Raw genomic sequence first — 12,842 nt, forward strand, 5'->3', positions numbered from 1 at the left:
GCAGAGTCAGCTGGTAAGAGAGTCAGCTCTTCATGCCACCAGACCCTGTCACTGGCTATGTTGTTGCGGGGTGCGAGCAAGATCATACCAAACAGGTCTAAGGTTTGTTAAAGAGTCTTTATTAACCCAACTTGGTGATAACAGGGCCCACTAGAAACAGCAAGTCACAAATCCATACAGCAATCCAATCAATCGAAACTGCAAGAGGAACAAATAACCACTAACTACCCTGATGTTCATCCATTAAGCTGAAGACCTACGTCCCAGCTTCCCCAGCAATGTGTTATCCTGAGACATGTAATGAATAACCTGGGCACACCTTTCCCTGGCTTCTCTGCCCACATTCCACTGCTGCTAGGCTCCACCTCTCCTGGAACTCCCAATAATACACAAATTAGAAATACAAAGCATCTTAGCATTGCTATCTTCACTGCCCCGCCCGAGCAGTGAACAGAAGGTGAGGAATAAAGATACACAGGTCCCATGCTCAGAGGAGACCTGTCCTCAGAGTGTGTCCACAGGAAGCCAGAGAGCAAGCGGGTGCTGGGGAGGCCAAGAGTCAGAATGCTAGTGCCATGGAAGCACGTGACCAGGAGAGAACCCTCCCTCTCATAGGCCTTTATAGGGGATTGTGGGGGGAGTGGTTATGCAGGAATACAATACCGCCCCCTCTGAGGTTTCAGGTGATAGTAGGTAAGCATCACTAAGATGGACAGGATAGAACACCTGGGTGGTGGGGGTGGGAAGTGATACTTCTTGCGACTGCTGGAAGATGCTGAGAAATATACAGAGAACACTTAGCACAGTACATGGCACCGAGAATGCATTACATAGGTGCACCCTTGTGTTATCCAGGCACCTGAGAGCCAGCAGGTCTAGTTTGTGGTAGCAGAAAATACACAGGCCTAACTTAGTCAAAAGCCACCCGTGTTCCATGTCTTTCCCATTTGGGAGGTGCTCCCAGGTACTTTCGTTAATGTTCAATGCCTTTACCGTTATTCGCCAGAAGAAACCATAGTACAAGGAAGCACTCATGGGCCTTACCTAGAGAATATTACAGATTGTAGTAATTGTAAGCCATTAAATATTAAAATATTTGTCTTCACTGCCATTCTATTTGCGTTCGAATAGACCCAGTGGTGCCTTAATATCAAAAGGGTAAGATTGAGATAAAGGACAAATGGCTCATTGAAATTCAATCCCCCTTGAAATATTGAAATGATTTCTGCATAGGCGTAAACACTTTAGAAACTGATATCTACCTAATTTCTTCTCCTTTCCCCAAGGCACTGCATTCAGTCGAAAGGCACTCAGGTATTTATAAGAAATATGTTGAGTATTGTGTACCATGCTGGTTTGGCAGGATTTCCATGTGCTTCAAGTTTCTCAGTGTCAGAGCTGATTTCTAATCTCATGAATATGTAAAGAATTTAAGTATCCAAGTTCAAAACTGGCAATTAGAGTGGAAACTGGGGAGATTGCTAAATGTCAACCCCAATGCTTGTTTATAAAACAAATTCTCAAGCTGAAATGCCATCATATGCAAACAAGGCAGGCCTGCATTCCACGTAGATACCATGTTTAAGTAGATTGTATCATTATTTTTCAATTGCTGCCTGGAGCAGTTTGATCTACCTGTTCCTAATGATTTGGAAGAAATAGGCTGTGAGAACAAGGAGAAATGCACATTTAAAAATCAGGTACTGCGATTAAGTTTTAAATAAGTGCAATTATACTATCTAGTAGCTGTTTAGGCTTTCAAGTGAGCTATTTGTCTGTTCTAGCCCTCTTGTAATCTCCTCTCTGCCATCAACACTTGCTTTTAAGGCCAAGATTCTGCCTTACCATTTTCCTGTGTACCACTAGACCTGTCTTTCCAGGGGGTGTCTGTTTATGAGACTGGCCTGTGATTATATACTAGCCCTTCTTTTGCAGCCAGCTCTAGTTCCCTATGTCTAATCCCTCAAGTCACACCGTACGAAGCCCAGCTGTGGGACATGTGACAGATTCTAGTGACAGCAGAGGAATGGCCTGTGACAGATTTGATAAATCCAGCCACAGGGGAGACTGATGAAGCCAACAACGTGTCATCATTTCTGTTCACTCTTCATCCACAAGTCTGAATGTTCAGCCTTGGTGCTCTGGTCTTTTGACCTTGTTGCTACTTGGATTCAGTCTTACTCAGAGGTTTTTGTAGGACTGCAGCCGTATAACCCGGTCCCTTTATCACTGTGGTTCCTGCTTTACTTTCTTTCATACATCACAGCTAAACTAGATCTTGGCCAAAGAAAAGCAAGCACAAAACTGAGCTGTGCTGCTCTGTTTATTTGCTCAGACTGCTATGTCTCCCTGGAATACTCTTTGATACTAAGAAAATTTTAATGTATTCCAAGACCCACCTTGAAAGCATTTAAAAATTCTCTGAATTTCCTAAACAGGCTGGCCTACCACTGCACCTAATACTATATATACATTACTGTGGCTTGTCTCTCATACTTCTGACAAGCTAACTCGTGCATTGAAACTCCTGTGGTACGTAAAGGGAGTAGCGCCTGGGATGCTCGTTACGGAGCTTTGCCTCTCTGTCCTGTGTACCAGGCAGTCAAGGTGGAGACTCTTTGGCTTTCAGTGAGGTTTTGTGGGGTCATTTTAGGTATTGTAGAGTTGGGTTTCCTGTTAGCCTGAGTTCTGGCTCCCTTCTGTGTGCTAGAACCTGAACCCCAGAACATGGCTCTGAAGACTGAGTGTGTCTCTGGACTATTTCTTTTTCTTCATGTTGTGGCTAGTAGAGAAAAGAGTGTAATATTTCCAATGCCTCAGGGCTAACATTAGGAATTTATTTTAAGTCCTTAAGGCACCATCTCTTTCTTGCTAAAAAGAATTGCAGGAGTGGTAAGGAGAACTGGAGGGCCATGAGGTAGGTGAGTGCTTTGTATTGAAGCCATCCCCAGGGCTGTATTAGGATGCGGCAAATAAATAGAACTGGCAGAGCTTTCTGTCAGCCTTTTCAAGAAATGCAATTTTGCAGGCCCCCTGCTTCTAAAACATTAAAGGCAGAGAAGGAAAGAGGAGTGAGCAGGCAACCTTGAAAAGAGCTGACAGCAGAAAGTGCTCCTCCAGCTGGAGCCTTTGTGGGGCAGACCCAGGACATCCCTGCCCAGCCCTACTGGGGAAGTCATGGTGGGAAGCTTTGTGGTCCACTGCACCTGACTCCATCAACCAGAGACTCATATTATCACAATGCTTAGCTTCTAATTAAGTTGTCCTGGCTCCAGTTTTTAATGGAATTCTAGTTGTCCCATCAGTTTCCTAGCTGTAAGTAAAATCATAATACTCATATATGCTGACAATTGGAAAACAGAGGGCGCATTCATCCAAGTTGACAATAAAGAAAAGACTTTGTAGCAACAGTGACCGTTGCATACTTGAGCCTCAACACAAGGAAAATAAATATGTCATCTCCTAACAAAACGAGGCCATTCATTTAGGAGTTTAGCCAACATGTGAACGATTAGAAGTTTGGTGCCTCAGTTACTTCAATGCCAAGGATATCTCTGTGTCGTCATGGAGTGCCTTGGTTTCCCAAGGCTGCCTTCATGTCAGCTTCCTGCTCATGCCCACAGATGGCAAGAATAAGAGTTGAATCTTTGTCATCCTTTGGAGTTCCTGCCTTTGGCCTCATCTGTCCTTGGCTTTGGAGGGTACTGGGAGAGTGAATCAGTGGATGGGAGGTCTCTTTCTCTCTGACTCTCTACCTTTCAGATAAACAAATAAATAAGTAAATATTTCTGGGAAAAAAAAAAGGTGGAGAAGAAATAGCATTTCTGACACCTTGATTTTCTCACCCCATCTTGATCTGCTGGGTAGTGCCGGTGCAGCACATTCCTTTGCACCCCAAATGTGACACCTGTCCCTTCTTCTGTGTCCAGCATCCGGATTGCAGCTTCATGGCCCTGCTGATGAACGCGCACCAGAGATGCTTGACAGTTGGTTCAACACGAGGAACAAAACTGCCATTGGAATCCATCTTTCACAATTAAGTGTGTTTTAATCTCTTCTCTGAACAGACAACGGCAGATGGCAAGAAACCAGGCCATTGTGAGAGACTTACAAACGAAAAATAAACAAACAAAAAACCAAGCACAAGTTCAGGAGAGGAGGGCAGCAGGATGAAGTGTTGACAGCCCCAGACATGCATAATGACCAGGGCCTGAGGCTGCAAATAGATCTTGGAAACAGAGAAAAGTTGGGTTTGTGCTCATTAAGTTCTGTTCATTAAGACAGGGGAGGACTCAGATATTTTAGACAGCAAAGATTTTCTGTCTTGCCTCCTTAGTGAACCAGAATGTTTCCCTGCTCTGTTCTCCCAAAAATGTCTGCTTCTTTAATTCCTTTAGTCTCAAAAAGTGTTTGCAGAACAAAAACAAGTTTAGGGTTGAACACTTGAACGCCCTGATGTAGCTCAAACACGCTTTCTTCCTCTCGTCTTTTTCTCTGGACTTGGCATGGCTGAAGAGGGCTGTCGCTGCTCTCTCTGATGTGATAAATAGTAATGTTGGTTCTCAGTTCTGTGTTCCAACAGTCAGAGGAAAGCTCGGAGCTGGAGACAGGTGAGGAGGGAAATAAATCTTATTTAGGTGCTGCCAACACTGTGAAATCTTTGCACATGAAAAGCCTTCTTTCCTCAAGTGATTGAGATGGAGTCATAGTGTAATTGCTTTGATACCATTCCCAACTTTGCTGTCAGACCATGGGTTTCATTAACACATTAACTGGAACAGCTCTGAGTTGTTGCTTTCTTCCTTTCCTGGTATAGCATAAGGCTAGACAATTAAAACCTTGTGGGATAATGTGTTTGAAGTAGTAGGTGGATTCTCCTGACAGATTCCATCTAAGTGTGTGTGGATAAGGGCCTGCTTGCAAATCCTTGCAAGTTTCAAATATCGTGACACTTGTGGAGTTTGTTTTTAAAGGTATAGGCTTCTAGGTATAGCTCCATGGAAGCAGAAGTGCTTGTTGCGTAAGCTTGCTTTGCCTAATCATTGGAAAAATCTGAATTCCCTAGCAGGTAGATAGATTCATGATGAAGGGATTTGCAGAGTGCAAAATTAGCACTTTCGGGTTTTGTTGTTGTTGGTTTTTTTTTTCTGGGGGGGGGGTCATGTTCTAAATACTTATAGATAAGATATATGGAATTCCTAACACCTCAAAGCTTTATGCAAGATTTATCTATCTACCTATCTAGAGAGGAGTTTCTGCCTTGCCTTATTAGAAGGCTTTCTTTGAATGTTACTAAGAAAATTAAGTATATGACTTTACTTCCCAGTATGTTAGACTTCATTATACCGTTCATTTATGAGAATACGTGTATAAACGTGATTGCCTATATCAGTTTATTTTGTGATTAGCCTAAAGGCTGTCAGAGAGAATATATGATATTTGTCCTCTTGGGATTGGCTAATTTTAGCATGCGTTTCTCCTCCCGAGTGAAAAATGGGGCTCCCATTTTGAATCCTGTAAATACAGCTGTATAGTATGATACTAGATTTTCCACCTTTATACCTACCACATTATGGTCCATTTAAATAACGGAAAGTTAATTTTATAACTGTCCATAAGGGACTATCGTACTGTGATAATTTGGGGAATCATAGTGGGGGAGATTATGGAGAGGGAGGAAAATGAGGGGAAGGGAAGAGCCCCTTTATAAAGCTGTATCCTGGTAAATAACAAATATATTAGAAAACAAAAGACAGCATTTTGAGGTTAAGTATCTGCCACCTGTTTCTCCACCATGGTCCTTTCAATAAACTCATTTATATAAAATTTAATCACTCAGTTTTTATGCTATTCATTTATGTGGCATGACATATGATGGTTTAATTAACCAAGAAATGCTCCCATTCTGCTTGCTGCAAAGACAAACCAACATTTATGGGCTGCTAATATTTTGAAGATAATATTGACATATAATCTGTATCTGTTCTTGTTAGTATGTTTTGAAGTTTGATAGTTTGTAATATCTTCATAAATATATAAATACAGATACATATACATATACATGTATGTATTGGCCTGCAATTTGATAGCATCTATTACTGTGCCATGGTTCTTTGGAGATGAGTCCAATGGTAACTGTAGGAGTCAGGACAGGTTCATGAAGGAGGTAACCTTTGATCTGTCTCTAAAAAGAAGACTCACATGGAGACAGGCATTTCCTGAAGCAACCCCTACTGGAGTAGATACATTATGCAGGCTTATGAAAGAACACGTCCCTGGGTGTGAGTGGGAAAACGAGAAAGTTCGTCCACCAGGACCAAAGGATACCCGTCCAGAGATGGCATTGAGCCACGTAAGAGAGGCTTGTTTTATTTTGTATACCCACTGCTCAAGAGGCCTCCAGACGCTCACAAATACCGTGGCGGTCCTTTGAAGAAATAAACAAATCGCAGGGGACACACCTGACTGGGATGCAGCCTCTGAATCCAAGCCTAGGGGATAAATTTACAAAGAGAAAGGGGGAGAACAAAAAGAACAAAGAAATCAGCAGCAATGGATTTCTCACAGAGATTAGTTCTCTATAGAAGCCCAGATGGCAATCCCTGGGTTTACTGTGAGCCCTTAGAAGTGATGTAAGATTCTCATGGGGTCTATGTGAATACAGCCTTCCCATATAGAATTATTCCGTCCATATTCTGTTAACATTTGTGTTGATCTTTATATATGAATGAAGATATTTGCATGCACATAACAGTGGACTGAACTCTGTTCCCTGAAAAAAAAAAAAAAAACAAGTACAGTTCTGAAGTTAAAAAGAATTAGGACAAGGGGAAATGGAAATCCCAGATTGGGGTCTTGCTGTTGTTATTTAAAACTGTATCTGAAAATAAAGGGTTTTCAGGACATGTTGGAAACAAGAAGCAGTGTATGCATGCATGCTGTCTTTCTCAGTTAAGGGTCTTATCCCTGCTTTTCCTGCCTCTCTCCTTGGCACCTTCTACTGTAACCAACATGAAATGCGCCCAGGAAACCTTCCTCCCTCAGGCAGGTTGGTTAAGGAAAAATAATTTAAAAACCTTAGAAAGAAAATCAATTGTTTCTCCTTGGGTGGGATGCTCAAATACCGTGTAGTTACAGCCAACTAAACTGCAAGCTTTAGCAACTGGATATTTTATTTGTGTGAGATTTTGTTGTTGTTTTGATGAAAAGGACACGATGTCATAGCAAGTTCTGTCAAGTGTCAGTCAGTAAATGCTCATTTGAGTTGAATTCTTCCCTAATCATGCCTGATGGATCTGCAATTGAGTGAGTCATTTGGTGAGACCTTTGGTTCGCCACTGCCTGTTGAGGGGAAGACCAACCAATCATGGTACTCAATGCAGTGTGACTCACCATCCATCCACACTGTAGGAGTTGGCAGGTGCGGTGGTGGAATCTTGAAGGATAGATGGCGGATAGAGAGGATTTAGTATTTCTCAAATAAGAATGCAAATGCACATTGGGAAGCAGAGTGCCTGGAGTAATTCTCTGGACTGTACTCTACGGGTGCTCTTGGAGGCAGCAGAGTGTCCTGGGGAGATGGCCTTTAGCAAAGACGAATAGAGATGATGAGGAGTGGTGAATAGGACAGAAGAGAAAAGAAGACATGTCCGAGTTCATTATGTGGACTGTCATCAACAGTGATGTTGTGTGACCTTAGGGAGAAGTGAAACCAAGTTAACAGGTGAGTTTGAAATCTTACCAGCTGTGTGATCCTCTGCTAAATGACCATAATAACTTTAGCTCAGGGGTGGCACAAAGCTTACGTGAAAGCATACATGCAAAGTGCTTGAAGTATACTAAGAACTGAGTTGGGGTAGGCATAGGTTTAGTAACCTGAAGTTTTTCAGCTTGCTGTAGCCAAGAGCAGCATCGGCTCGTCATTGGCTGTGGAATTGTTTTTCTTCCTGTTTGAAGCCCTTTCCAAATTGTCCTCATCATGGGCATCCAACTTTGTCTTGATAAGCCAGATGTGTTCAGATCTTGGCCCTGCTTACCTCACCTGCTTTGTGCATTTGAATACTGCCCTTCGTTCAGATCCCAGCTGGTCCTCCACACCCCGAAGCACCCCTCCCTGAGTCCTGAGCCTTCTGCACTGCTTTGTCGCTAACTGTCCTGTGTGTTTTCCATTGTATTCAGCAGACTCATGTTAAAGGCAGTGATTTTTTGCAGAGCCAGACCCAGGTTTTGCTCCTTACCTTCCCCACAATTCTCTGAAAGTGTTGGGTCAAGTTGCACAGCAAACTTTATTAGCCGGAGCACAGGGCATGAATTCCAGTTCATGAATTCTAGTCTGATATGGCATGTGATTTTCAATAAGTCCTTATACACCTCAGCTTCCTCAACTGTACAATGAGAATATGACTTTCCACCTTGCAGAATTTGTATGAAGGATAGAGATGATGTTTGTGGGGGTTTCTCCTGGGAAATGACTGGTGTTCCATGAGTGGTATCATTATGACTGATGGAGAGAAATGATTCTGTGCATTCAGTGTTCCCAGGTTCTGAGAACTTTCTCTTCTTTGTAGTTGTACAGCTCTGCTGAATTTGGGAGAAGATGGCAGCTTATCCAAGAAGCAGTTGTACCCAACAGGTTTTACTGGTAAGTCTCACCTTTTCTTAGGGCACAAGAAGATGTCACGTGAGGGATGACACTGGCAGCTCCTTATCCCCTGCTCTTGCTCACACACCTACCTCCCACCAGTCAGGATGTGACACTGGAGAAGTAACCATTTTAAGGAGTGTTTAAAGTAGCAGCACAGATTGCGTAGCACCTCCAGTGTGGATCATTGGGCAGAGTGCACAGTAGGGCTTTTGTAAGTGCTGATTTGTTATGTTTAAGGGAAGTTTAAGATAGTTGTTTTTTCAAAAAAAAAAACAATTAACAGTGATTTTTATTCTTGAAGGCATCTGATACACATTTACCACATCTCCAAAGAAAGGTTTTCAGTTTAGAGAAGTTGGTCGTATTTACTGTAAACATAGTTCATCCATCCCCCCCACCCGCCCATCCTGATTTCAGATCAGGTTGTCATATGGATCGCAACCGGTATTCTTTATTTTCACTCAGTGGAAGAGTGTGTGTGTGTGTGTGTGTGTGTGTGTGTGTGTGCGCGCACATATGTGTGTGTGGGCCCACCTCCTGGGTTGCAGATGACAACTTTCTTCTCTCATGGAGGGAGGAGAGAGAGATCTCTTATGACCTTTACAGTTCTTACAGGTGCACCTGCACCAGTGTGGAGACTTCACCCTTCTAACAACGTTTCACCCTATTTACATCTCAGAGGTCTCACCTTCACCAAACTTTAACATATGGAGTTGGCAGAACACAAATACTCCATCCATACCATATATTTTATATATTTATATTTACATAACTGTGAGTTATTTTGTTCTATGTGCTGTTTTACTGAGGGAACTTAATTGATTTTTTTCATATATGATTGGTGTTTAATGAACTCTGAAAATGAATATGAGGAAAAAATTGTAACAAAGTTTACAATTTTTTTTTCTACCGAAACAATGTGGTTGGTGTTTGGCCTTGCAGTTAAGGTGCCAGTTAAGACATGAACATTCCTTGGAGGAGTACCAGCTTGAAGTCCAAGCTTGCATCTGTTTCTGGATTTCTAATATGGCAAGTCCAAGCAGGTAGCAGGTGATGGTACAGGTGTTTGTGAGCCTGGATTGCGTTCTGCCTTCAGCCTTGCCCAGCTCTGAGCCAGCCCAGTTCAGACATCGCAGGCATTTGGGGAAGGAATGGACAGATGACACATCTTTCTTTGTCTCTCTCTCTGTCTCTCTCTGCCTGTCTGTGTATTTTTTTTTCATCTACCGCTGTGTTCAAGCTAATTAAAATATTTTTTAAAAAATTTGTATACAAAGATAAATATTCTTTAATTGTCCATGAAATTTTAGGACTATATATCGTCATTTAAGCAACAAGATTTATTTTTATTGGAAAGGCAGATATACAGAGTAAAGGAGATGCAGAGAGAAAGATGCTTTGTCCACTGATTTACTCCCCAAGTGGTTGAAACAAATGGAATTGACCTGACCTGAAGCCAGGAGTCAGGGACTTCCTCTGGATCTCCCACATGGGTGCAGGGTCCCAAGGCTCTGGGCCATCCTCTGCTATTTCCCAGGCAGGGAGCTAGAAGGGAAGTAGAGCAACCAGGACATGAATCAGTGCCCATATGGGATTCCTGCAGATGCAATGCAAGGACTTTCACCCACTAGGCTATCATGCCAGGTCCATATCAACATTTTTTGAATAACTATATATCATCACACTTGAAGCATATAAAATGGGGTTAAAGATTAAAATAAATAAAACTTTTTATGAAGTTAATTCAGAAGTTCATAAAAAATGGAATTGAAATGCAAATTTATCTTGCTCTAAAATGTTTTGAAATCTGTATGTAGTTTGTCATTGTATCCATTTTGATGAATTGTTTGAATACCTCTTAATAGGAGAAGGAAGGAGGAAGGAGGAATGAAGAGAGGAGAGACAGAGACATAAAAATGTAGGCATGGGAATATTTTTTCTTAAAGTACCTCAGCTCAAACTCCTAATTAAACTTGAGATGGCCTCTGTTGATGGAAATAGGTAGCTAAAATTGAAGAGAACTGACATAAAGTTGATTTTGGTTTTCCAGTTTCCAAAGGCTTATAATTTGACAAGAATGGAGTTGCCACCATGAGGTAATAGATAAGCCTCTGCCCACAGCGCCTGCATCCCATTTGGCACTGGTTGAGGTCCTGTCAGCCTCACTGATCCAGCTCCCTGCTTATGTGCCTGAGGAAGCAATGGAAGATGGCCCAAGACCTTTGACCCTTGCACCCACGTGGTAGACTCAGAGGAACCCTCGACTTCTGGCTTTGGACTGGCCCGGCTCCTGCCATTGCGATTAATTTGGGGAATAAGAAAGCCAGTGGAAAATCTCACTCTCTTCTCTCTCTGTTGCTGTGCCTTTCAAACTTAAGTAAATGAATCTGTAAGAAAAGAAAAATGTGTGGGAGGTCAGCATCGTGACGCGGCATGTTAAGCTGCCACTTGGGATGGCAACATCCTACATGTGAAAGCCGGTGAGTCCAACTACGGTGCACTTGATCCGGCCCTCGCTAAGTTACCTGGGGAGGCAGCAGAGGACAGCTCAAGTGCTTGAGCCCCTGACATTCATGAGGGAGATCTAGACAGAGATAGGAGCACCTGGTGTGGCAAAGCTCTGGCTGTATTCTCACCTGATGGAGGGTATGAGTGAATCAGCAAAGAGAAATGCACACATACTCTCTCTCTTTCTCTCTCTCTCTCTCTGTCGCTGTCTGCCTTCCTCCCTTTTTTTCTGGAACTTTGCTTTCAAGTCAATCAAAATAGATAAGGATTAAAGAAAAGAATGAATTATGGAGCATTCTGTTGTAATTTTGATGTTACTTATCAATACCTTTTGAATTTACATCCTAATCTCTGGCAAAAGATTTGATTTTACCTTTCCCTAATTTATCTAAACTGCCCATGGACCCCAGACACTTTAGCTGTTTCCAAACTGTTACTACTGGAAGCTAGCTGAGATAATAGTTTAAGTTTCATTTATGGAGTTAATCAGAATGATCAGGGTAGTGACCTTTGGGAAGCTAATGGACTTTTGTAACTCAAATGATTCAAGTATCTCTCCTGTGGATGCTGTTGTGCTGTGGTGGGTTAAGTCTTCATTTCCTTCATTTTACTGTGCCTGGGAAGGCAATGCAAGGTGACCCAGTCATTTTGGTTCCTGCTCCCCAATGGGAGACCACAGTGGGGTTCTTAACTCTTGACTTCAATCTGGCCCAGCTCTTGCCATTGGGGAGTAAACCTATAGATAGGTGATCTGTTTTTTCCTGTGTCACTGTGTACCTTTTTAAGATTTTTTTTTTGAAAGGAGGATATACAGAGAGAAAGAGAGACAGAGAATAAGATCTTCCATCTGCTGGTCCACTCCCCAAGTGGCTGTGATGGCCAGAGCTGAGCCGATCCAAAGCTAGGAGCCAGGAGTTTCTTCCAAGTCTCCTGCATGGGTGCAGGGTCTCAAGGCTTTGGGCCATCCTCAAAACTGTTTTTCCAGGCCACAGCAGGAAGCTGAATGGGAAGTGGTATAGCCAGGACTTGAACCAGGACCCATCTGAGATCTCTGGCACATGCAAGGCAAGGAGTTAGCCAGTGGCTATTATACTGGGCCCAAAGAGAGAAACATTTTGTTTTCTTTTAAAGCATCTTTTTTTTTTTAAAGATTTATTTTTATTATTTTTATTGGAAAGGCGGATATACAGAGAGGAGAGGCAGAGAGGAAGATCTTCTGTCCAATGATTCACTCCCCAAGTGAGCGCAACGGGCCGATACTATGCTGATCCGAAGCCAGGAGCCTCTTCTGGGTTTCCCACGCGGGTGCAGGTTCCCAAAGCTTTGGGCCGTCCTCGACTGCTTTCCCAGGCCACAGGCAGGGAGCTGGAAGGGAAGCGGGGCTGCCGGGATTAGAACTGGCGCCCATATGGGATCCCGGGCATGCAAAGCGAGGACCTTTAACCACTTGCGTCACCGCGCCGGGCCCAAAGCATCTTTTTTTTTTAAATCTGCCCATATCTTAGATGCAGAACAGATCTCCAAGCCACATAATAGCTTCCCACCTCGCACTTCTACATGAACTTCTAAGAGAAATGTGTTTTATCTTTCTCATTTTAAAACATTACCCTAAAATCCCTGTGGGAGTTGAAAGCCCAGAGAACTGAATTAGAGAAATCTCTTGAAAAGCTAGTAAAAGTACTTGAAAAAG

The 12,842-nt window shown here is 42.7% G+C and overlaps 1 protein-coding gene across 6 annotated transcripts in view; it reads left to right on the forward strand.

Annotated features, from left to right (window-relative positions):
- SORCS1 (sortilin related VPS10 domain containing receptor 1) overlaps positions 1-12,842 on the forward strand; it is a 477,983-nt gene that overhangs the window by 318,640 nt on the left and 146,501 nt on the right. For all 6 annotated transcript variants that reach the window (XM_040992145.1, XM_040992150.1, XM_040992147.1 and 3 more), the window contains exon 5: positions 8,568-8,641. In XM_040992145.1, coding sequence (XP_040848079.1) covers positions 8,568-8,641 — 74 coding nt within the window. The remainder of the gene's footprint in view (positions 1-8,567; positions 8,642-12,842) is intronic.

This window comes from Ochotona curzoniae, unplaced genomic scaffold, assembly GCF_017591425.1.
Source record: "Ochotona curzoniae isolate NIBS_2020 unplaced genomic scaffold, NIBS_Ocur_1.0 contig_66, whole genome shotgun sequence".
NCBI lineage: Eukaryota > Metazoa > Chordata > Mammalia > Lagomorpha > Ochotonidae > Ochotona > Ochotona curzoniae.